General features: G+C 45.5%; 1 protein-coding gene across 6 annotated transcripts in view; it reads left to right on the forward strand.

Annotated features, from left to right (window-relative positions):
* LOC135198093 (polycomb protein SCMH1-like) overlaps window positions 1–23177 on the forward strand; it is a 166524-nt gene that overhangs the window by 54364 nt on the left and 88983 nt on the right. For 5 of the 6 annotated variants that reach the window (XM_064225538.1, XM_064225533.1, XM_064225536.1 and 2 more), the window contains exons 8-10: window positions 16306–16452; window positions 19252–20394; window positions 20563–20763. In XM_064225538.1, the coding sequence (XP_064081608.1) occupies window positions 16306–16452; window positions 19252–20394; window positions 20563–20763 (1491 nt within the window). The remainder of the gene's footprint in view (window positions 1–16305; window positions 16453–19251; window positions 20395–20562; window positions 20764–23177) is intronic. The other variant, XM_064225537.1, reaches the window with a different exon arrangement.

Raw genomic sequence — 23177 nt, forward strand, 5'->3', positions numbered from 1 at the left:
AGGCGCCAGTCAGGCGTGAAGCTTCAGATGAGAGCGAAGCTTCTCCCAGGCGAAAAGAGTTCAGCGAGGCGCTATCTAAGCAAGAACCGCCAACCAGGCACGAGGCGCCTGACAAGCGATCAGAGCCAGTATTGTGTGAAGCTCCAGCCAGGCGCCTGTCAGGCGCGGAACGTCAGCTAGCAGTGATTCTTCTTTTGGAAGTAGATCTCCTTCCAAGCTTAAGACTATTAGAGTATGTTGAACTCCAGATAAAGTGGTTGGACCTTCGAAAGTGACAGTATCCACTTCTACCTCTCAGAAGAACTCGTTAGAAGTGCAAGAGAAGAAAACTTCTAGGTCTGGCAGTCCCTCTCTGACCAGGAGTATTTCTCCCCGGGAAACAAGATCCCCGGATAAAGAGTCTTCCAAAAGAACTCGTTCCCCTACTAATTTGGAACTGGAAGATGTGTTGGAGGAAGAGATTTCGACCAGTGAAGGCCTTTCCAACTATAAGGTTTTAGCTTCGCTTCTCCTACAAGAGTTCGGAGATTCGTTAATCCCTGCAGCTCCTCCTTCTCCTAGATCACTATTTTCTAGTACGAAGACACCGAAGTCCTCTTCATTTTTGAAAATGAAGCCAGCAATATCCATGAAGAAGGCTCTTCAGTCATTGAATACTTGGATGAGCTCTAAGAAAGAGTTTTTAAAAACGGTTTTTGTTCCGATACGTAATACAAACCCTCGGTCCTTTAACAATAGGAAGGTAACTAGCGGCAGCTGGGACGGTCGTAAGCTTCGAACAAGGGGAGAACGGTAGTTAACTGCTTGTCCGGTCGTACCGTGCGGCGAAGCGGCGAAGAATCACTTTTGCTTTCGGCCGTGGTGTGACAGGACGTGTTCGTCATCGCTCTGCCCGCTATTTTCGTCGTGTGCTTTGGATGTTACAATTTCTTCTGACTGGTTTGTGTGTGGTCTTGAATGAAATTGTAAGTACTTTGTTTTCATTTTTCATTGAAGTGAAGATTAATTAATCATGGATCAAGAAGAGCTTTCGCCGCGCCCACCAACTGCCCGTAGAGTGTGTCCCGGGTTGGAGGGGCGTAAATGCGGCGGATTCCGCTCTTACCCAGATATTGATCCTCATGAGTTATGTTTTCGGTGTCGGGGGCGAGAATGCTCCCGAACCGAACCATGTGATGTATGTGTAAATTGGTCCGAGGCGCAGTGGGTGCTGTACGAGGGTAGGAAGAGGCGTAGGTTGACCAAGGAGTCGTCGGAAAGCTCTCCAGCGACTCCTTTGGTTACGGATACCTCGTCATCCTTCCTACCTCCAGCTCAGCCCCCACGATTTGCGCCTTCCCCTGCGTTTCGGAGTCCTTCTCCTCACTCGATCCGTCGAGTGTGGAGGAGGGTGCCCGATACCCGGATGTGCAATTGTATTCGGGGTCTTCCGTCCGCTCTGGGTGGGGTTCGTCCTCCCCCAGGCGTGAGGGTGCCCCTCTAACTGACCCGACTGTTCCTCCCTCAGGTGTGCCTTCTGTGAGTGACGACCTTGGACAGGTGTGGGCGTCGTTGGGACTGCAGGGCGCCCCCAGTATCCAGGGCTTGATTCAACGGCTAGCGGGGTCGGCAGTGGTAACTCATGGTGTGGTTACAACTACGACCAATACGGTGTCAACACCAGCGTACGCCGCCCCTCCTCATGTGGTGTATACGCAACACATTGCGTCAGTGACTCCAACGGCGTCAATTCAAATGCCGATCGCTGCCGTGCCTAAGAGGGGCGTGCCGCCGCCACCTGGGTTTTATGTGCTGCCGACGCCCGACTTTCGCTGCCCCAAAAGTTCGCCCCTGGATCTACCGCCCGTCCCAATGATGAGTTTGGCTGAGATGGAGAGGTCTGTGACGCCGGATTATGCTGCTGTACCTGCCGGTACCTGCAGCGAGTGTTGCTGGCCCAGCCCCCTCGCGCCGCTCCTACGAAGCGCGCGGTGCGGGACTCTAATGTTGATGTTGCTGGTGCTGGTCCTGCTGGTGCTGGTCCTATTGGTGCTGGTCCTGCTGCTGCTGGTCCTGCTGGTGCTGGTCCTGCTGGTGCTGGTCCTGATGGTGCTGGTCCTGCTGCTGATGTTCCTGCCGCTCCTGCCGTGCCTGCCCCTGCCCACGTCGCGTCTCGTCATGGAGGTGCTGCACCGGTCTCAGGTCTTTCCGGACAGGATCAGTCGGGCGTGTTGCTTCGGCAATTGGCCCGACTTTTCCGTGGATGGAAGACCTGACGTCCGTCCTGAGAGAGCTGACGAAGAAGAGGAAGAAGAAGAGGAAGATGTCGTCGTCGTCTTCATCGTCTTCTTCGTCGTCTGTTGCCGCCTCTTCCCCTTCGACTTCTAAGGCTTCCAAGCCGAAGAAGAAGAAGGCTGCCTCCTCCCCCCCTAAGAAGGCTCCTACGGGACCTTCGAAGGGCCCGTCTCGCTCTGGCGTGACGGGGGGTGCTTCTGCTGGTCCTCCTGTTCCCTCGGGAACGGGGCCCGTCTCCTCTTCTGAGAAGAAGAAGACGGGGACCAAGGATGTGCTGGCTACTGCTGGTACATCCGCGCCTGGTCTTAGTAGCACTGCTGCTAAGTCAGGTACCGGCTCGACTTCTCGTTCGCGAGAAGGTCCGAGTGTACGGTCTCCTTCGGGCGACCGTGCAGCCAATGTCAAGACGCCTGAGCTTGCTCACCGTCACGACAGAGGCACGGAGCAGAAGACTGTTTTTTTTTCGAGAGTCGCGCAAGTGACGCTCGCCAGACCAGCGGCCGCTCTCGTAGCGACCAGCCCGGTACCTCGGGTTTGACGTGACGGTCTCTGACCGGCCACGGGTTGAGGCTGAGAAGAGGTCCCCTCGACCAACGGCACCAGCTTCGGCTGGTACCAGCGGTTTGACGTGCCGTGAGGACGCTCACCGGTCTCACCGCGAAAGCGAGCTCTGCAGATCACCTGACCGCCGCTCCCACAGGGACCGGACGGAGACGGTGGCCAGCAGCAGCTCGTCTGACGCACGAGATCGGGGTCGACGTGCTCAGTCGAGCCGCTCGCCACAGTGAGCGGCACGACCAGGCCTGCAGCACGATCCCCACCGCGGGTTGGTGATCGGCTGCAGCCCCCCACGTACGCTGGTCCTGCCAGCGAACGGGGGGGGAGCGTCAGGTCTGTCTCTCCTATACCTTCAACTTCCTCGGGCTACACCGGGAAGAGCGAGGTACCCAGGAGTGATCGTGAGAGGTGCGCCGCTCACGATCCCGCCACGACGCCCCGCCGCACGAACCAGGCATGGTTGTAGGACCAGCCAGGTCGGTAACGCGCAAGTGGTTGGGGAGGCGACCGTCAGGGGTCTGTTGCTGTTCCTCCTTCTGAAGGAGGAGGGTCTCGAGAGCTGCTCCTGTTGGAGGGACTGGACGGTCCTACTCCTCAGGACGCTGTAACTCCTGAGATCCAGAGGAACTTTGCCCAGGTTATTGCGCTGATTCGTCAGCACAACGACCTGGGGGAAGGATCGCCGCTACCACCATCTGAGCCCACGTCCCGGCTCGAGTCATTTTAAGGGGAGAGAGGGCCCACCCCGAATAGGGGAACGCCCAAATTGACGGTGGGACTGCCGCGATCGGAGCTTGCAGACTCAGTCCTTGACCAGGTGGAGTATTTCGTCTCAGGACGAGAGGACTCACTTAAGTCAGGACGGTCTTCCAAGCTACTTCCTCCTCCTCTGCAGCGACAGCGGAAGTTCTACGTGCCATCAGTAGATCCAATACCGCCCAAACAGGTTAACCCGGAGCTAGCTAGGCTAACTCCAGGTGTGTCCCTGCAGCAGCTCCTGTCAGAGAACCTATGGTTCTCGCAGCAGGAGGCACTGGGCCTGGAAGCTACCGCTATGGCAGCTTTCCAGGCAGTCTCTTGGTTGGATCTGTGGTCCCTCACAGTATCCAAGGTCGCGGCCGACGCCGGGGGCGCTGCCCGCCCTCGAAGACGACCCCGACTTCAGGAGACTGTGCCAGTCTGGAGGTAGGGCCATCTCCTACCTCGCCCATCAGACGGCAAACCTGTGGGCCAACTTGGTTCTCCGTCGTAGGGACGCTGTCCTTACACGAGTAGCCAAGGGGGCCGGGCGTGAAGCGGTAAATGGACTACGTAACGGACCAATGAAGAGTTCCTCCGCTCTCTTTCCCGAAGAGATGGTGGACGCTGCGGTGGAAAGACGGCGCACTGATGACAGTGACCGTCTGGTTCACCAGGCAGTTACGAAGGTTTCTGGGCAACCTCGTACATCTGCGGCTAAGTCCTAAGAGTTTAGCTAGCGCTTCCTCGGCTGCTAAGACGGCTGCTCCATCGAAGCCCCGAGGAAAGACTCTTCCTGCTTCAACTTCTAGTAAAGGAGGCCGTAACCAGCCCTCCTCCCAGCCCTCCTTTCCCCGAGGAGGTGCTGGGAAGAAGTCGAAGCGAGGTGGGAAACGCTAGGGACGGTGTTCCCCCTCACGAGCTGCCGGAAGTGGGGGGGTGCCTGGCGAGCCATTGGGCAACTTGGCAGCGCTACGGTGCCGAGACCTGGATAGTAGACGTCCTTCGGGAGGGATATCTACTACCCTTCGAATCTCGGCCACCCCTCACCTCCAACCCGGTCCATCTGCAGACATATGTTCTGGGATCCTCAAAGGACGACGCTCTTCGGCAGGAGATCAAGACCATGCTGACCAAACGAGCTGTAGAAGTCGTAGTGGATCGGTCACCGGGCTTTTACAGCCGCCTTTTCTTAGTGGAAAAGGCATCGGGGGGCTGGCGCCCGGTGATAGATCTCTCTCCCCTGAACCGATTTGTTCGCCAGACTCGGTTCAAGATGGAGACGGCACGTTCCGTGCTGGACTCCATCAGGGAGAACGACTTCATGCTTTCAGTGGACCTGAAGGATGCGTATTTCCAAATACCCATCCATCAGTCCTCCAGAAAGTACCTCCGCTTCATCTTCGACGGGACGGTGTACCAACTTCAGGGGCACTCTGCTTCGGTCTCTCAACCGCCCCACAGGTGTTCACGAGAGTGTTCACGCTGGTGTCTGCTTGGGCCCATTCGCACGGGATACGTCTTCTGAGGTATCTCGACGATTGGCTGGTCCTGGCGAGCTCCCGCTCGCAGTTGCTGCAGGACAGGGATCGACTTCTAAAGTTTTGTCGCGATCTGGGGATCGTGATAAACTACGAGAAGTCCGATCTCGAACCCAAGCAGAAGATGAAGTACCTGGGTATGCTGATCGATACGGTAGCAGCTCAAGTCCGCCCCGCAGACTTGAGGATCAGCAGATTCAGGGAGGCAGCCGGCCGGTTCCTGTCTCGGCAGGAACAGGCAGCTCAGCAATGGCAAGTCGTGATCGGCCACCTGTCGTCACTCGAGAAGTTAGTTCCTCACGGACGTCTTCACCTGCGGTCTCTCCAGTGGAGACTAAGGGAGAGTTGGGTCACAGGTAAAGGATCCACCTTACTTCCCCGTGTCCATCACGGAGAAGGTGAGGCAGGACCTAGCCTGGTGGCTCGACGACAGGAACCTCTTAAGAGGAGTGCCCCTACGCACTCCCCCCCCGGAGATGCTGCTGTTCTCAGACGCATCGACCCGAGGGATGGGGCGCACACCTGGAGGAGTTGCTGGCTGCAGGTGTGTGGGACCATCACGACAAGCACCTTCACATCAATGTCCTGGAACTCAAGGCGGCGTTTTACGCTCCTCCAAGAGTTGCCAAGACCGCTTGATGGGACACTCAGTGGTGTTGATGTGCGACAACACCACGGTAGTGGCATACGTCAACAAGCAGGGGGGCCTAGTGTCTCTCCCGCTACACCAGTTGACGGTGCAGGTGCACGAGTGGGCCACGGCTCATTCGATAGAGCTGTCAGCACGCTACATTCCAGGCAAGAGGAATGTAGTAGCGGACAAGCTCAGCCGTCGGGATCAGGTAATAGGGACCGAGTGGTCCCTACACCCAGAAGTGGCGGAAAGGAAAGGCTCTTCAACCTGTGGGGGCGTCCAGTCATAGACCTGTTCGCCACCCGGCACAACAAAAAAAACTTCAAGTTTTTTGTCTCAGCCGTGCCGGACCCATGGGGCAGCTGCAGAGGACGCTCTTCAACACCCCTGGGACAACCTCTTCGTCTACGCCTTTCCTCCCTTTTGTCTGATTCGGAAAGTGATCAGCCGAGCGCTGGTCACTCCCAATCTCAGGATGATCCTGGTGGCTCCCAAATGACCTCAAGCCGTTTGGTATCCGGACCTGCTGGCTCTTCTTGCAGAAGAACCGAGAGAGATGCCCCACTGGCACAACCTTCTAGCCCAGCCACACGTAGAGCGGTGGGTACCACCGAGCAGTCCAGTCCCTACAACTTCACGGCTGGCTGTTATCCACCATCTCTTGCGAACGAGAGGCTTTCTCGCAGCGCAGCAACAGAGATGGATGGACACGTCAGAACAGTCCTCTGCAGCTGTGTACCAGGGGAAGTGGGCCGTCTTCTGTGGTTGGTGTCGTAGACGGGGTCTATTCTCCTCTCAGAGCCAACTCTTCAGCAGGTAGCGGATTTCCTCGTATTTCTTCGCCGAGAGAACGCTCCTCTCAGTACCCACAGTTAAAGGATATAGAGCTGCACTGGCACTCGTCCTAAAAACTGAGGGGACTGGACATCTCGAACTCGTTCGAGATCTCCTTGCTAATGAGGAGCTTCGAAAGGTCTTGCCCACCCAGGGAGCTCAGGCCACCTGAGTGGGATGTGACTCTCGTCCTTAGGAGTTTGACTCGAAGACCATTCGAGCCACTCCGAGAGTCGTCAGACAGGGATCTGACCCTCAAGACCCTCTTCTTGCTGGCCCTGGCATCGGCGAAGAGAGTAGGGGAACTTCATGGTCTGTCCTTCAATGTTAAACATTCCAGGGGCTGGGGATCTGTGACGCTCGATTTCGTCCCGAATTTCGTAGCTAAGACTCAGAATCCGTCGATCCCTGACGACAGGTTCGAGTCTTTCACAATCCCCTCCCTAATGGATTTCACCGACAACGATACGGATGAGATGCTGCTTTGTCCTGTGAGGGCGCTACGGCGCTATCTGAAGAAAACTCGACACTCAGGCCTGAGTGTCGACGCCTCTTCGTTAGCACTGGGGTTACCAAGAAAGAAGTATCCAAGAACACGCTTTCTTTCTGGCTGCGTGAGGTGATCAGAAGAGCGTACGAGGCTGATGGTAGTGACGACATCCGTACGCTCCGACCGAGAGCCCACGAAGTCAGAAGGTATTGGACCCTCTTTGGCGTTCCGCAAGAACTTCTCCGTGGCGCAGGTCCTGAAGGCAGGTGTCTGGGCCAACCAGACTACCTTCACGTCCTTCTACCTTCGGGATATTGCCCACAAGTCCTTGGATACTTTTTCCTTGGGACCTGTGGTGGCTGCTCAACACGTTGTGTAAGCTTACCCAGCACCCGAGCAGGCAGAACAGCATCGATTCCTGGTGTGACTGTAGGAATGAATGGTTTGAATGAGAGTGCGACTGGCTTCTCTTCTCCATCTTTCTCTCTCTCTACCTGTGGGCAGAGGGTCACGGTCGTCACCATGCTGGAAAGGAAATCCGATGCAGGTAAGCTACTCAACCGAGCCCCAATCTATCCCTTTAGTTAGGGATAGAAGCAAATATCCTCCACTCCCTCCAACAAGGGGGAAGGAGTGGATGCCTACTTGAGACAAACCCATAACTTTATGTTGGCTCCTGTACAGGAACAAGTTCTTGCAATGCTGGTACGAAGAGATACGCTTGCCTCTCTCTTAGTACTTGGCTCAGAGGTCTGACCATTGATCCTGCGGTGCACACCCCGATCAATCGGACAGAGGTTTGGATCCCTCCCTTGCTCTTACGACCAGGGAGGCATTCCAAGGTTGGACGAACACCAGTCTGTTCACCAAAAAGACTCAGATTCCGATCCACCCACCAAGAGTGAGTCTTCCTATTGTTAAAGGACCGAGGGTTTGTATTACGTATCGGAACAAATGACAATTTGTCGAAAATTGCATTTTTCCTAACTATACAAACCTGAGGTCCTTTACATATAGTCCCACCTCATGCCACCCCTCACTCTGCAACTTTTTGCATGGGCCTAAAGCAAAAGTGATTCTTCACCGCCCGGGCGCGCGGCGCGCGCACGACCGGACAAGCAGTTAACTACCGTTCTCCCCTTGTTCGAAGCTTACGACCGTCCCAGCTGCCGCTAGTTACCTTCCTATTGTTAAAGGACCTCAGGTTTGTATAGTTAGGAAAAATGCAATTTTCGACAAATTGTCATATTGCTCTCCTCCCTCCAAACTTTGAGGTAGGAGAGGCATTTGGTACAGAACGGAAGAAGCTATGGGACTGATGCTTCCTTCATCTGCAGAAGCGGATTTTTCAAGCCTTGTAGAGTCTTCAAGAAGACATTCTCTTAACTCGGCTAAGGCTTATTGGAGCATGTCCGAGTTAGATCAGCACCTTAAGGGACTTTTCCACGTCTTGGAAGTTTTCAATTTCCTGGATTGGTCCCTTGGGGTGCTGGCTAAAAAGACCCGAGATCCAGACTTTCTAGATCCCGAGGTTTTGCACAGTATCTTATCGTGCATGGATAAGGCAGTACAAGATGGTTCGGGAGAACTGGCATCTCTCTTTGGGTCAGGAGTAGTGAAAAAGAGATCTCTGTTTGGATCTTTCCTGACCAAAGCGGTATCTCCTTCCCAGAGGTCAGCTCTACTGTACGCTCCTCTGTCGAATCACCTGTTCCCTTCTCAGTTGGTGAAGGACATCTCACGGTCACTATCTGAGAAGGCAATGCAGGATCTTTTGGTACAATCTACCAAAAAGAATAGACCGGCAGTACCTGTTGTAAAGAAAACAGCTCGTACTCCTATTGTGCCCTTTCGTGGAGGCGCCTCCTCTCGACCCCCAAAGAAAAGAAAGGCTTCCGACAAACGAGGAAGGTCTTCCTTCCGATCTTTTAAGAAGTCGAAGTAGCAACTACGTCCTCCAAACACCTGTAGGTGCCAGACTCCTAAAGTTTGTAGGAGCCTGGGCCATGAGGGAAGCCGACCCTTGGACTTTGTCTGCTCTGGAGAAGGGATACATCATACCCTTCCTAGACAGACCACCTTTGTCAACATCTCCGAAGGAATTGTCGGCAAAGTACAAGGACCCTGTTCTGAGGGAGACACATCTTCAGACGGTGACAACGATGAGGAACAGAGAAACAATAGAAGAGGTGCAGGATCCGCACTCCCCGGGGTTTTACAACTGCCTTTTCTTAGTCCCGAAGGCTTTGGGGGGATGGAGACCTGTCCTAGATGTGAGCATCCTGAACCAATACGTGGAGAAGAAGAAATTCTCCATGGAGACGTCTGCTTCGGTTCTTTCAGCCCTGCGTCCGGGAGATTGGATGGTCTCCCTGGACCTTCAGGATGCTTACTTTCATGTTCCAATTCACCCATCGTCGAGGAAGTATCTCTGATTTATGACACAAGGAAAGATCTACCAGTTCAGGGCCTTGTGCTTCGGCCTCTCCACGGCTCCTCAGGTATTTACGTACCTGATGAGGAATGTGGCCAGATGGCTTCATCTGGAAGGCATAAACATCTCCTTGTATCTCGACGATTGGCTCATACAAGCCAAGTTGGAGAAACAATGTTTGGAGGACCTGCAAGCAACATTGAAACTGACGCAATCTCTAGGATTACTCGTGAACCTCGAGAAATCGCAGATGATCCCCAGTCAGAACTTAGTTTATCTGGGGATTCGGATGGATTCTCGGGGTTTTCGGGCTTTTCCTTCCCAGGAAAGACTTGTTCGGGGCTTACAGAAAGTCTCGAACTTCCTAAGGAAAGAACGAAGTTCAGCGAGGGAATGGTTAAGCCTTCTGGGGACTCTTTCCTCCCTAGAACAGTTCGTTTCCCTAGGAAGACTCCACCTACGCCCTCTTCAATTCTTCTTAAGAAGAACGTGGAATTGGAAAGAGGGGCAACTTACAGACACTTTCTCGATTCCCTTAGAGGTGAAGAATCACCTAAAGTGGTGGCTGGTCCCTCTGGAGAAGAACGAGGGCATGTCTCTAGAGGTTGGGAACCCAGACCAAATCTTATTCTCAGACGCATCAGAGATGGGATGGGGAGCGACTCTAGGAGTAAGAGAAGTTTCAGGCCGATGGAAGAAGGAACAGGAAGCCTGGCATGTAAACGCCAAGGAACTGTACGCAGTATTCCTAGCACTGAAGTTCTTCAAACCGGAGGTCAAAGATCAGGTGATACAGGTCAACGCAGACAATACCACAGCGTTGGCCTATATCAGAAAACAGGGGGGGACTCACTCGTTTTCCCTTTACGAGATAACGAGGGATCTGTTATCTTGGGCAAAAGAGAGAAACATTACCCTCCTAACGAGATTCGTAAAAGGAGAGAAAAATGTGAGGGCGGAGAGACTCAGCAGGACAAACCAAGTTCTCCCCACAGAGTGGACTCTCCACAATCAAGTGTGTCAGAGCCTGTGGTCCCTGTGGGGCAGGCCACAGATAGATCTGTTCGCAACCTTCCTATCCAGAAGGATAGAGAACTTCTGCTCATCGGTGGAAGATCCGAGAGCGATAGCGGTAGATGCCATGCTGTTGAATTGGTCAGGCCTAGATGCCTACGCCTTTCCCCCATTCAAACTGCTAGGAGTAGTACTGAAAAAGTTTGTAGCATCGAAAGGGACGAGACTTACCCTCATCGCCCCGTTTTGGCCCTCTCAAGATTGGTTCACAGAGGTACAGGAATGGACAGTGGACTTCCCCAGATCTCTTCCAAACAGGATAGATCTCAAACAACCCCACTTCGAGAGGTTTCATCAAAACCTCCCCGCTCTCGCTCTGACTGCCTTTCGACTATCGAAAGACTTGTCAGAGCGAGAGGCTTTTCAAGCAAAGCTTCGAAAGCAATCGCTAGAGCCCGAAGATGTTCAACTATTCGGGTCTATCAATCGAAGTGGGATGTGTTCAGGAGATGGTGTAGAAAGAAGAAGCTGTCCTCCTCTGATACCTTGTGACCAACGTTGCTGATTTTCTGATATTCCTTAGAGAGGAATCCCAGTTATCGGTTTCTACTATTAAAGGCTACCGAAGTATGCTCTCTGCGGTCTTTAGGAACAGAGGCCTAAATTTAGCAGAAGACAAGGACCTTCACGACCTAATAAGATCATTCGAGACCTCTAAATCCATATCTTCTCATACTCAGAGCTGGAATCTGGATGTGGTGCTGAAATTCCTTTCATCAGAAAAATTTGAACCTCCTCACCTTGCCTCGTTTAGGGATTTGACGAGAAAATGTATTTTCTTGTTATCCTTAGCAACAGCTAAAAGAACGAGTGAAATCCACGCCCTTGATTCTCGAGTGGGATTTAAGAAAGATTCAGCTATATGTTCTTTCCAGACTCTGTTTCTGGCCAAGAACGAAAATCCTTCAAAACCCTGGCCTAGGAGTTTTGAAGTGAAGGGTCTTTCGAACTTGGTGGGAGAGGAAATGGAAAGAACTTTATGCCCGGTAAGACCTCTTAAGTTCTATCTCAAGAAGAAGAAAGAACTAGGAGGATGTAAACAAAGTCACAAAGTCTATGGTGCGCAGTTCGGGATCCAAAGAGACCCATGTCCAAAAATGCCTTAGCATTTTTTGTCAGGAGCGTAATTACTGAGGCTCATGACAAATGCACGGATGACTCATTAAGAACTCTTCGAGTTAGGGCTCATGAGGTAAGAGCTGTAGCCACATCTTTAGCATTTCATAAAAACATGTCTATGAAAGACATTTTAGATGCGACTTACTGGAGGTGCAATTCAGTCTTCGCATCTCATTATCTTAAAGATGTCAAAGTTACCTATGAGAAGTGCTTCTCTCTAGGTCCTTTCGTATCAGCGGATACAGTGCTGGGGCTTGGAACACATACCGATCCTTAAAATTTATATATTTTGTTTATATATTTGTATGTAAACCTCCCTTTAGAGATGGGTTCTTGGTTTTCTACTGGCAAGGGTGCTTGACGTCGCACAGGCGGCCGTTGCTTTTGTCAGTAAGGAACTGCGAATGTATCTTACAAGCTAGGTTGTACAAATTTTTATTTTTATTTTTATTTTTTTATTTTTTTTTTTAACTTTTTGTACTTTTACGTTATTTGTATGTTTGTGATTTGAGTTATTGGTTGTTTGCAAGGGGTTCGGGGATAACTCCTTGCAATCTTAGAACTAACACGGGTGTTAGGTTAAGGTGATCGGGATCGGTGTTGTGCTCCTTGAATAAGGTTCTTGTCAAGTAAGTGGATCAGCACCCTTTGACATAGTCCTTCCAGGATCTGCCGAGTAAGTGGATAAGACCCCTTTGGCAGACCTACAAGAACTCTTAGCCATAGATCAATATCTCGCTGAGGCTCTGGAGACTAAGCAGACTCCTGGACAGTAACCATGAAGTCTTCAGTCTAATCAGGTAGGAACCAAGGTTTTAATTATTTATTACCTACAACGTATGTTGTGATTTCTGTCTAAATCAGTTATTAGCTGTCTTTTACCCTCCTCCAATGGTGTGAATCAGCTAAGTATATATCTGACAGGTAAGTAGAATGTATAAAAATGATATTGTTATGATACAATAAAGTTTTATACATACTTACCTGGCAGATATATACAATTAATTGCCCACCCATCCTCCCCTCAGGAGACAGATGGTAGAGAGAAAATCTGATAGAAAACAGGAATGGTTCCTAATCCTGCCACCCAGCGGCAGGGCGGTAGATCACCTGACCTACCTGTAGCGTGTGCACGAAATTCGAATTTCTGTCGGGCGACGGAGTCTAATAGCTAAGTATATATCTGCCAGGTATGTATAAAACTTTATTGTATCATAACAATATCATTTTTCCCCATTTCTGTATTTCTTTGTTTCAATTATTCTTTCTAATTGATGTACAATTCATTGTTTTATGTCTTCAGTTCACACAAGTAGCATTCAATGTTAACAGTGAAATTTATTGCAGTTGAATTCTGGTGTTGGTAAGGTGATAATACTATTGGTGAGATTTATTAAAATATGCTATTTTTTGTTTTTTATCATTTTTACTTAGTACTGAATCTTTCACTTTCACTCACGTATATTCCTTGGCCAAAGCAGCCATGTTTGGTGCTATAATGGAATATAGATGTCATTTCTTGGAGACAGCATTCCTGTATGTCATTCATATATGGAATACCGTCAGCAAAAGCTGGTTTGGTTGTTGAAGCTTGGCAATAAGGTAGTTAACCAGTCAAGTGAGGGATGGGTCCTACCCACACTTTTTAAGCAGCCTCTTGTTTTCTTCAGTCGCTGTGCTGTACAGACGTGATGGAGTATCTTGCATCTTGGCTGGTTTTGGAGCTTTTCACTTTAGTATTCCCTTGGTTGAATGTTTTACAACTTTGCCTTGTGTGTGGATTGTGCTTATTGTGACCATGGTCAAAATGAAGGTGCCTGAGAATTCATCCTCAAGAAATAATGGTGTGTGAAGATGTGGTTGTGAACTATGTGCTAGGTGAGTATTGATCCTCATTCCTGGTGAATGCCGTGCAGAGGTCACAAGTGCGTGTTGTCGTGGAACTGTGCTTAGTGTTTTTCTAGGTGGCCTGCTTGGTTGAAAAAGTCCGGGCTTGGGAGGAAGAAGGCCTACTGTCTATTCTCTCCTTGCTCAGTGTGAAGAGAGGTATAGAGAGAAACAATTGGTTAAAATGAAGATAATGCTAGGAATATGTGCAGACTAGATGACATTTGATTGATGTTGGAAGGTGCTCATGTAATGTTGGTTTCTATATCTACTCTGAGACATAACCCTGAGATGGAGCAGGTCAAGTCCCTGTGGCTTTCTCTTGGCATTTTGGGAGAGCCATCCTGGAACATTTGGCCTTGGCCAAAAGTTTTGTGACCACAGCGGTCTAGATAGATCCCATCACATTGTTGCTATCTTCCCCCTATGTATGTGGACTATCATACTGTTTCTGGTGCTCTTTTTTTTTTTTTTTTTTTTTTTTTTTTTTTTTTTTTTTTTTTTTTTTTTTTTTTTTTTTTTTTCTGTGGTTGAAGGGAGGATGAAGAAGTTAAACCATGCTTAACCTCATCTTCCTCCTTTTCTCATCCTCAGATAGGTGGAAGTGTAGGAAGAAGGCCCCTGCCACTATCTTTTAAGCATTAATTTTTTATATCCGAATTATATTACAGTATACTAGAGCTTGGCTTGAAGGCTATCATCCTGTTGTGGTAAGGGGCAGGTCTTGTAGATCGTTTCTATTACCCCTGGGATGCACTAGACTGTGATGCAAGATTTGAGATAGCTGTAAGAAACGGTGTCATTAAATGCATAGAGGAAATGAAGAGAAAGCTATACTTTTGGTAAATGACAATGTTCCCAGTAGAGAGCAAAGATGTGGTCATATAAGGCCTATACTGTATGTGGAAACATTGGCATTGACAAGGAAAATGAAGGATATTTTGGTAAGATTCATGGCTGAAAGTCTGTGGTTAGATTGTTTTACAGATTAGGAATTGCTGGAAAGATATGTTGACCAAAGGCTAGAGAACACTGATACACCAAAAGTCATGATGGTTTGGATATGTCTGAATATTTTTCTAGCCTAATCTTTCCTATATGCAACAATCATACAGTCTACCCACCTGTTAACATTCCTTGGCCACAGTGCAATACAGCTTAAGACTTCAACAACAAAACAATCAAACTTACAACCCACAAATATTGAAAGAAGAGAGATCTCTCACAGACACATCATCACCAACCATCAGTCTCCCGGTTCCTACACACTCATGTTTGTTTATATTTTCACCGCACGCCGCCACCATCTTGTCTTCTATGATGTCACAACACACCTAAAATACATTCTTAAGACATTTTATAAAATCCAACATCTGTTTACCTTACAATGAGCATCACCCACATTACACCAATACAGAAAATAAAAATAAAATAGCACTGACTCAACTGACATATGATCAATGTCACGAGAAGAGATAAGGAACAGTTGTTTAGAAAAGCAGTAGATATGAAAGAAGAATTATTAGCAGTAGGGAGGTCTTTAAAATTGTTTAGAAACGACACAGATGAAGACCTAGACCTAATACGAGTTCTGGCAGAGATTATAGGACAAGACAGGATAGAGTGGATAGAACTAATTTCATGTCTAATCCTTAATGAAAAAATCAACATGAAAACATTTTGGTTATAATTTTCCTTCTGTCGTTTAAGGAATGCCACCCATAATTTCGTGGATTCTGTATTAGTTGGGCCTGTAGTTGTTGACAGGTTGGTAGATAACTAGCTGTCATCATTATCACCCTCTCTTATATCTTTAAACTTTAACATTGTGACTCCACTTGCTAGTTCAAATTCATCCTTTGTGACTCCATTTGCTAGTTCAAATTCATCCTTGGTGTCCCATGTATTTCGCTGTGTTGTCTTAGTTTGGGCATCTCATTAAGTATTCCCATTAGGGATAACTGAATACAAGTGCCTGAACCAGTGGGCATACCCCGCCACAGGTACTGATCCCTGCACAGGCACTGATCTGTGCATCCCTTGAATAGCACACTAGATGGTATTGAAGGTTCTGAGCAGTAATCCGTGGCCTGCCACTGCATTGCTTTTACCTTTTTACATTGCTTACATTTGTTTAATTATCCTTGCATAGCTGTTCAATTTCTGTTTACCAGGTTGCTGTTTGTGTTTACACTTTGAAGAATCCCACCATGCCAAAATTGAGATTTTATGATGAGGATGATAACTTACATATAAATACAGAACACATTTAGGAGAACCATCTCAATTGTAGGTGGATATTTGGTTTGAGTTTGGATAACTGCAGGCAGATAACTTATTTAAGGTACTATCTTGTCCACCTCATTAATTCATATTCCTACATTTATATAATCTAATAAGGGAATTCAGGAGAAAGTTTTGCAGGCAGGAACGAGGATACTTCCGTCATTATCCAGTATACACTAATATAAGCATCTATTCAGTACACTCACTTGTTCATATTTAACTAGGCTTATAGGCAGAAGGAAAATTGGATTTGTTATTAATGGTATATTAAAATATATTTTGCAAATTTTACTTAAAATACTTTTTTTGCATATTGATAGTTATTAATGATTTTGTGAGAAATTGATAAATCCTTATATTTTTTTTAGTACTAATGAAGGTGTAGTGATTAGTCTTCTAAAATTTTGTTAGTACTAACTGTGTGGTTGATTTTCAGGAGCAGTAAATGGAGACATGATTCATGTAACATTTGACGGTTGGAGAGGAGCCTTTGATTACTGGTGTCGATATGATTCACGGGATATTTTTCCTGTTGGTTGGTGTGCTATGTCTGGTCATCCATTGCAACCCCCTGGACAGATGTGTAAGTATTTTTCATTATTTGTAGTTCTTTTGATATTTTCTTACATTTAGTTGTTGGCTATCTCATACTCTTCTCTAACAGTAAATGCTTTGTGTTAAGTTTGGTCAGAAACAGAGTATAAAGTCCACATCACTACAAATAAGGTGTAATGGGACTAATAGGGTAAGATAACAAAATTTTTGATATAGTACTTATGTATAGTAGAGAGTAATGTAATTATGTATAATGAAGAAGATTATCATTATAAATTAGTTTAATGGGACCAATTGGACCTCTGTTTCACATTGGAGCAAGATAAAAAGTTGGGAGTGCTTGCTTCAATGAAAATTTGGCAGATACTTTCAAGATCTCAGCAAGAGGAATTACAAAAAAATTAAAATATGTTTATTAGAATTGATATACCTCTATCTCTGAAACTAGTCAAAGAAAAGGTTTCTTATCGAGATATACATGTATCAGCACCCTTGAGAACTTTCCAAAAGAAATTTCCAGTATACATGTAAATGACACTGTAAGTCCAGCTTCCAGTTTAGTGAGAAACCTAAATAGAAATATCTAAAAGAAATATGGAAAAAAATATAGGAAGGAAGGTGGGCCTACACCTCTTTTCTCCCAAGGAATTGTCAGGGCCTTGGGGCAATATATAAAAAAACTGAAAACTGAAGCTTCTCAGTTCTGAACATTGCTTTATAACCTTATGTCTTCAGGAGACTGTTTATACAGCAGTATATCTCTTTTCTTAGGAAATGGAGGGAATATATAAATTACAGGATTGAATTTGAAGTCAGTGGCCCATGTGGGGTTATGCCATATGAATATGTTAATAATAATATATTAATTACGGTAACTGATGTTGGCAAATGGCTGTTTCTTGTTCAGAATTTTTATTTCAGTACTTTCTGTTGTTTATGCCAGCATCTTGCACCCAATAGTAAGTGGTTGTTAATTATAAGAAATAGTAATGAATTTTTAGACAAGGCACGAGGTTGGTGAGCCTGATATAGGGTATGAAGACTTGCATTTAACTTAAGGAACTTTTGCTTCAAAAGGAACTTTTGCTTCAAGGCCTATTAATTAATTAAAAGTTAGCTCAGCTATAATAGCATTATCAAAGTGTTGTTCACTGAAAATACATCTTGTACTATATCAATGTATATGATGAAATCATGTTTTTGGAAAAAAAATTAATGATTGGATGATATATGAGTATATATGTAATTTTTTTTATGCTGTATATGTTGAGTTTCACAGAATGTTTTTGTTGGAAATAAACTTTGCGTGTGTATTTATGAAGCAAGCTTCAGTTCCGGAATCCCCAAAAATTCTGATAACTGAAGCAGAGTGTGGCACTGCCCTTGTAGCTGCCGAAGAATTAATGGCGACTACTTAAAAAATGTGCCAGATCATGGAGGTTACCAGACCATGGAGTGCCAGATTTCCTCAAAATGGGGTACATTGTATATGTCAGTAAATAAAGTAAATGCAAACTGATCACTGACACTGAAACTGGAACAAACTAGTAATGAATTAGTTCTGATGCCACAAAAACAAGTATTGTATTTGATGTACCAAAATACTTGAAAACCATAAAAAGGAGAAACCAATGTTGCTAATTAAAAGCAATCTGCCCCTCACCAGTGAACTGGATAAGTTAATTTAAATGGTTTGCTTTATGTGATTGTCATCCAAAAAGGTAGCTAAACAAGATAATGTCAGACTAAAAGAAGATGGTGTCAAAGTTTTCTCTTGTGAAAGGGAATGTGAAAGACGAGTGATATATTAATGCTTGAATGAATTGATGAATTGGTTTTCAAATGAAGGCAGTCCACAAGAAGACTACATGCCAAATTATGGGGTTATTGTGAACTGTTAGCGATCTAGCATTCACAAAAATTAAAAATAATAGACTGATGGGAACTAAGTGATTCACATGCCTGTGTGCAGGTATTTCTGCAGCCAATTGCTTTGTTTGTGTTTGAGAACAAAAGCCATGTGTCTTAAGACTTTTTTTTTTTTATCATGAAATGTCATGAATTAAAAAGATTGATGGGTTTGTGATAGAATTAAGAATTTATATTTGATAAAACTTTCCATCTGTTTGCTTGAAATGTATACCAGTAACATTCCCTATGTCAAGCATTTTACTGCTATGTTGATCGGTCTATGATACCACATAATCTAAAAGATTTCCAACTGTTTGTTCCTTGTTTTCTCAATGTAAACTTTCAAAGCCAAATATTACCAACATTCCCATGGTGCTAAATGGCCATCTGGGCACCAGGGACTGAGCATAGTCCTTAAATACCATCCTTCCATGTAACATATTCTACCATCAAAGTTCTCTCCATTCTCATTTACTCCAGGTACCCAAAACCTAACAAATGTAACACTCATTTTTCTGCCTTGAGATGTTTGCTTGTCGGTTGGAACAACTATATAATTATTGCTTAGAATTCTGCTTTTGTTTTTAATCTACACACTGAGAAAGTCATGAAAATTGCTTCTAAATCAGTGATGTATCTCACTCAAGTCTTCCATGATGTATTACTGATTCGGCAGTTTAGATGTGCAATGCAATTTTGCAATAGCAGAAAAGGAGGGTTATGTAGAATAAGAATTTTTGTATGTTGGAATCCAAGGGCACAGACTTTCTTACTGTATCATCTAAATGCATACTTCTTCCAAGAATTTCATGTTAAAGGCTTGTATTATCTGAACTATTTAAAATTGACTACAGAATTTAGACTTAAGGGCATATTGTATCAAAATATAAACACTAAATTGAAACTATTTCTCCAGTTTCTACATACTGGCAAATCGTTGTTTCAGGGGGACCTCCAAGTAGTCGTTACAAAGCAAGGGTCTTGAATGTCCCACCACAAATGGCCAGTGCAAAGTCACCTGAAGTAGTTCCAGCCAAGAGTACTGCTTCCACTTCTTCACCTGTCAAGTCAGGCAGTAGAACAAGACCTCGTTCCTCTTCTCCACCACCATCATCACCCCCAGTCAGTCCCACACCACCTCCCCCTCCTCCTCCTCCTCCAGACATAACTGACAAGTCTGCATCATTATCATCATCACCATCATCGTCATCATCATCATCGTTGTCATCCTCATCATCATCATCATCATTGTCTTCATCAGCACCTACGACAACAGTAACAGCATCCTCATCTGGAACATCCAAACAAACATCCGTGTCAGTAAAGTCACCTTTAAATAAAACAACTGTGTCATTGTCATCTTCGTCGTCTACATCTACAACTACATCTACATCATCTACGCCTTCCCTCTCATCTGTGCCATTGTCGTCATCCTCAGAGAAACCTTCTCCTTCAGCAGTAAGTAAACCAGTATCAGCATCTACTAATAAGCCTTCAACTGTCTTTAATAAGCCAGCAGTTTCTTCTTCATTACCATTAAAATCTCACCCGTCACCAACATCGTCATCATCATTACCCTCTACTAAGTCATCTTCATTCTCATCCAAGGCGGTTACGTCTTTGTCATCATCATCTGCCACATCTACTGCACCTTCTCAAAAAGTAACAGTACCATCATCAACGAAAGTAACCTCACTCTCCTCTAAGTCTGCGTCAGTGTCATCAATTTCTCCTGCCATGTCATTACCCATATCATCAGCATCATCAGGGTCACATAAATCCACTGCGGGTTCTTTATCTGCAGTAACATCCAATAGTAGCCAGTATAACACACCAGCCATTGTTACAAACACAACGTCAACTGCTGCCATATCATCTACCCTTCAGACAACTCCTTGCTCTTCAACACCTAGATCTTCAGACCCATCAATTTCAGTATCATCGTCAGAGAAACCAGTAACAGGTTCAAGTGGCATTTCCAAAGTGCCTATGCCTACTCAGCAGAAATGTATTGTTACTGAGCCAGACACTTCAACTGTCCACAAACTGAATGCATCAGGTGAGATTAGTTCACATTTATGCCAGTATTTTCCAAGTGATCCTCTTACAGTATATTTATAACTAAAATCTAATGGGATAGCGACGAATTTTACTATTTCGCAATTTAAAAGTTTGATTCATTGTTGTCTTTCCATGTGCTAAATGTCATCTTATTTATTTTGCTTAGTTGTCGTGCATGTCAACCATGGTTGCACCTGTGGACCTTATTTAGATGCTGGCAGAGTAGCAGAATTGCCTTTGCAGTTTGGACCAGGAAGCCTCAACCGGGTGGTGAGGGAAAGTGTCCAGGCTCTTATTGATGCTGCTCCAGACCCAAGAGCAGTATCTGCTTTACTACCTCAGGGTAATGGCAAAGTCATTATTAAAGGTATGTAGTCATATTTTGTTGAATGTGATGTTCAATGAATGTACAAATTTTAATTTTCTCTTTGTGCAAGAACAAAAACTAGAGAAGCTCTTTCTAGGTGATGGATAGAAACTGTCAGACAATGAGTAATGATTTCTTGGGTGATTGTATGGTAGATGTTGATATGATTGAGTGGAAGCTATTGAGTTAGAAAGATATTTCGAGGGTATGCAATATCTTTTCATTTAGGGTAAGGGGTGCTGCTTAGTGCCCAAAGTAACTCAAATTTATAGGTGATCCAAAGTAGTTTACTCGGTATGTGTAAAATTCTTTGTAATGTTTTTAACCGGTTTCCAGCTGGCACTGGAAGATTATCCTATCCTATTTTTTAAGACTTCAGGTTTGTTAGCTATGAAAAATACAAATTTAAAAATTGTCATATTACTTTCACTAAATGTGGAGAAACTTTTAGTTTGCTTTTTCATTTGCAACCAAGTTACCTTTGGTTGGAAATGCAACATACAACTAACTGGAAGGATTGTTATGCAGAGCAGTGGGAAGTTTTTTAAAAGTAGAGGCAAAAAAAGGGTATGTGGTAAGCATAGTACAGTGGTACCTCGAGATACGAAAGGCTCAACTTACGAAAAACTCGAGATACGAAAGCTGACACGAAAAATTCTACTGCTCTACATACAAAAAGTTTTCAAGATATGAAAGGTTTCTGAAAGTCCGAGATTCGCCCGATAACAATTTTGAAACTCGCGCCGCCATCTTAGTTCTAGTAGACTCGCCACCATCCTCCTGCTCTCCAATTGGTTCCTGATGCTAGCCAAGCCATGAGATCCTTCTCTCCTATTGGACAGCATCCCTCCCATCATGCATCTTATACGTATGTACGTGGTGGCGTCCCTACCCCGGCCACCTCGTACCAGAATCTTTATCGTACACATGCGGCATTTGTTCGGTCCAACGATTTCGTTTAGTATCGTAAATTCGTTAGTGATTTTGTTGTGCTACTGTATCGTGTTGTGAGAACCTAATTAGTATACGTACTACATACATAACTTAATTATGTACAGTACATATAGTCATGGGTCCCGAGAAAGTTGCTGAAGTTCACAGAAAGAAGAGAATGCTTTCTATGGAGACAAAGATGGAGATAATAAAAAAGTATGAAGCTGGCTTGCGCTTGAGTGTGATCGCTAAGGAATACGGCCGAAATCCGTCGACGATAGGCACCATCCTTAAGCAGAAGGAAGCCATCCACCTTCCAAGGGCGTGACTATTTTGTCCAGCAAGAGGAGCCATGTGCATAATGAAATGGAAAGGCTGCTACTTGTATGGATCGAGGACAAAGAAATCGATGGCGATACGATAACCGAGACGGCAATCTGCCAGAAGGCCAGCGCTGTTTTCGGCGATTTGATTGCCCAAGCCGAAGACGACGGCGGAGAGGGGACATCAACGGCAACCCCAGAGTTCAAGGCTTCTCATGGGTGGTTCGAAAAATTCCGTAAATGGACTGGCATCCATTCGGAAGTGAAGAAATTGAAATTTCGTAAAGTATAAAAAAGTAAAAAGAAATGTAAAAATAAAAATAGACAAAATAAATTTTATTTTAAGTTTTTTGTAAAGTTAAGTGTTACAGTTTTGTTAATGTGTTTTGTAAAGTTTAGTTTGTTTTTCTGACATTTTTTTATGTGTTTCGTAAAGTTAAGTGTACGTATCTGCCGTTTGTCCTCCTCCTCCTCTGCCGCCACTTTCGGAGATAGCCTCACTCGAAAGGTAAGCTTCCACATTTTACGTTACAGTAATAATATTTCTTGTACACTAATATACACTTTATTTACAGGTTTTGCATTTTTATTCTTAATTTAGGTATTGAATGGTCCAAATTGTTGTAGTATTTCATTGTTTATAGGTCAATTTAGCTTTATTATGAAATTTACTGGGGTATTTTCTGGAGGGCTTGGAACGGATTAGCCATTTTACATGTAAAATGTGTTTCAAGATACGAAAAACTCACTATACGAAGGCCGCCTCGGAATGGATTAATTTCGTATCTCGAGGTACCACTGTATGTGGTAAGCATAGTATGATCAAATTGATGGGGATGAGATTTAGGGAGAATTGAGTATGAATCATGTTGATCATCATCTGATGTGACCATGAGTAATTAACAGGTTTTGCAAAGAGTTAAATTTTGTTTTAGCATATATACGCATGAAAATGAGTGAGCTATGTGCAAAAGTGGGTCTTAAGATGAAGTTGAGTTTTGTCTCTTAGGGCATTGAACAATTTTATGGATGTGGTGATGAGGAGATTTGGTAAAGAAAGGATAGATGTAGCAGTAAGGCTATTGGTAAGCTGTCATCAATGGATTGTGGAATGTCGAGAGCTTTCTGATGCAAGTGTTTGTTAGCATGCGTTACAAG

The sequence above is a fragment of the Macrobrachium nipponense genome, chromosome 21 (genome assembly GCF_015104395.2).
Source record: "Macrobrachium nipponense isolate FS-2020 chromosome 21, ASM1510439v2, whole genome shotgun sequence".
Classification (NCBI taxonomy): domain Eukaryota; kingdom Metazoa; phylum Arthropoda; class Malacostraca; order Decapoda; family Palaemonidae; genus Macrobrachium; species Macrobrachium nipponense.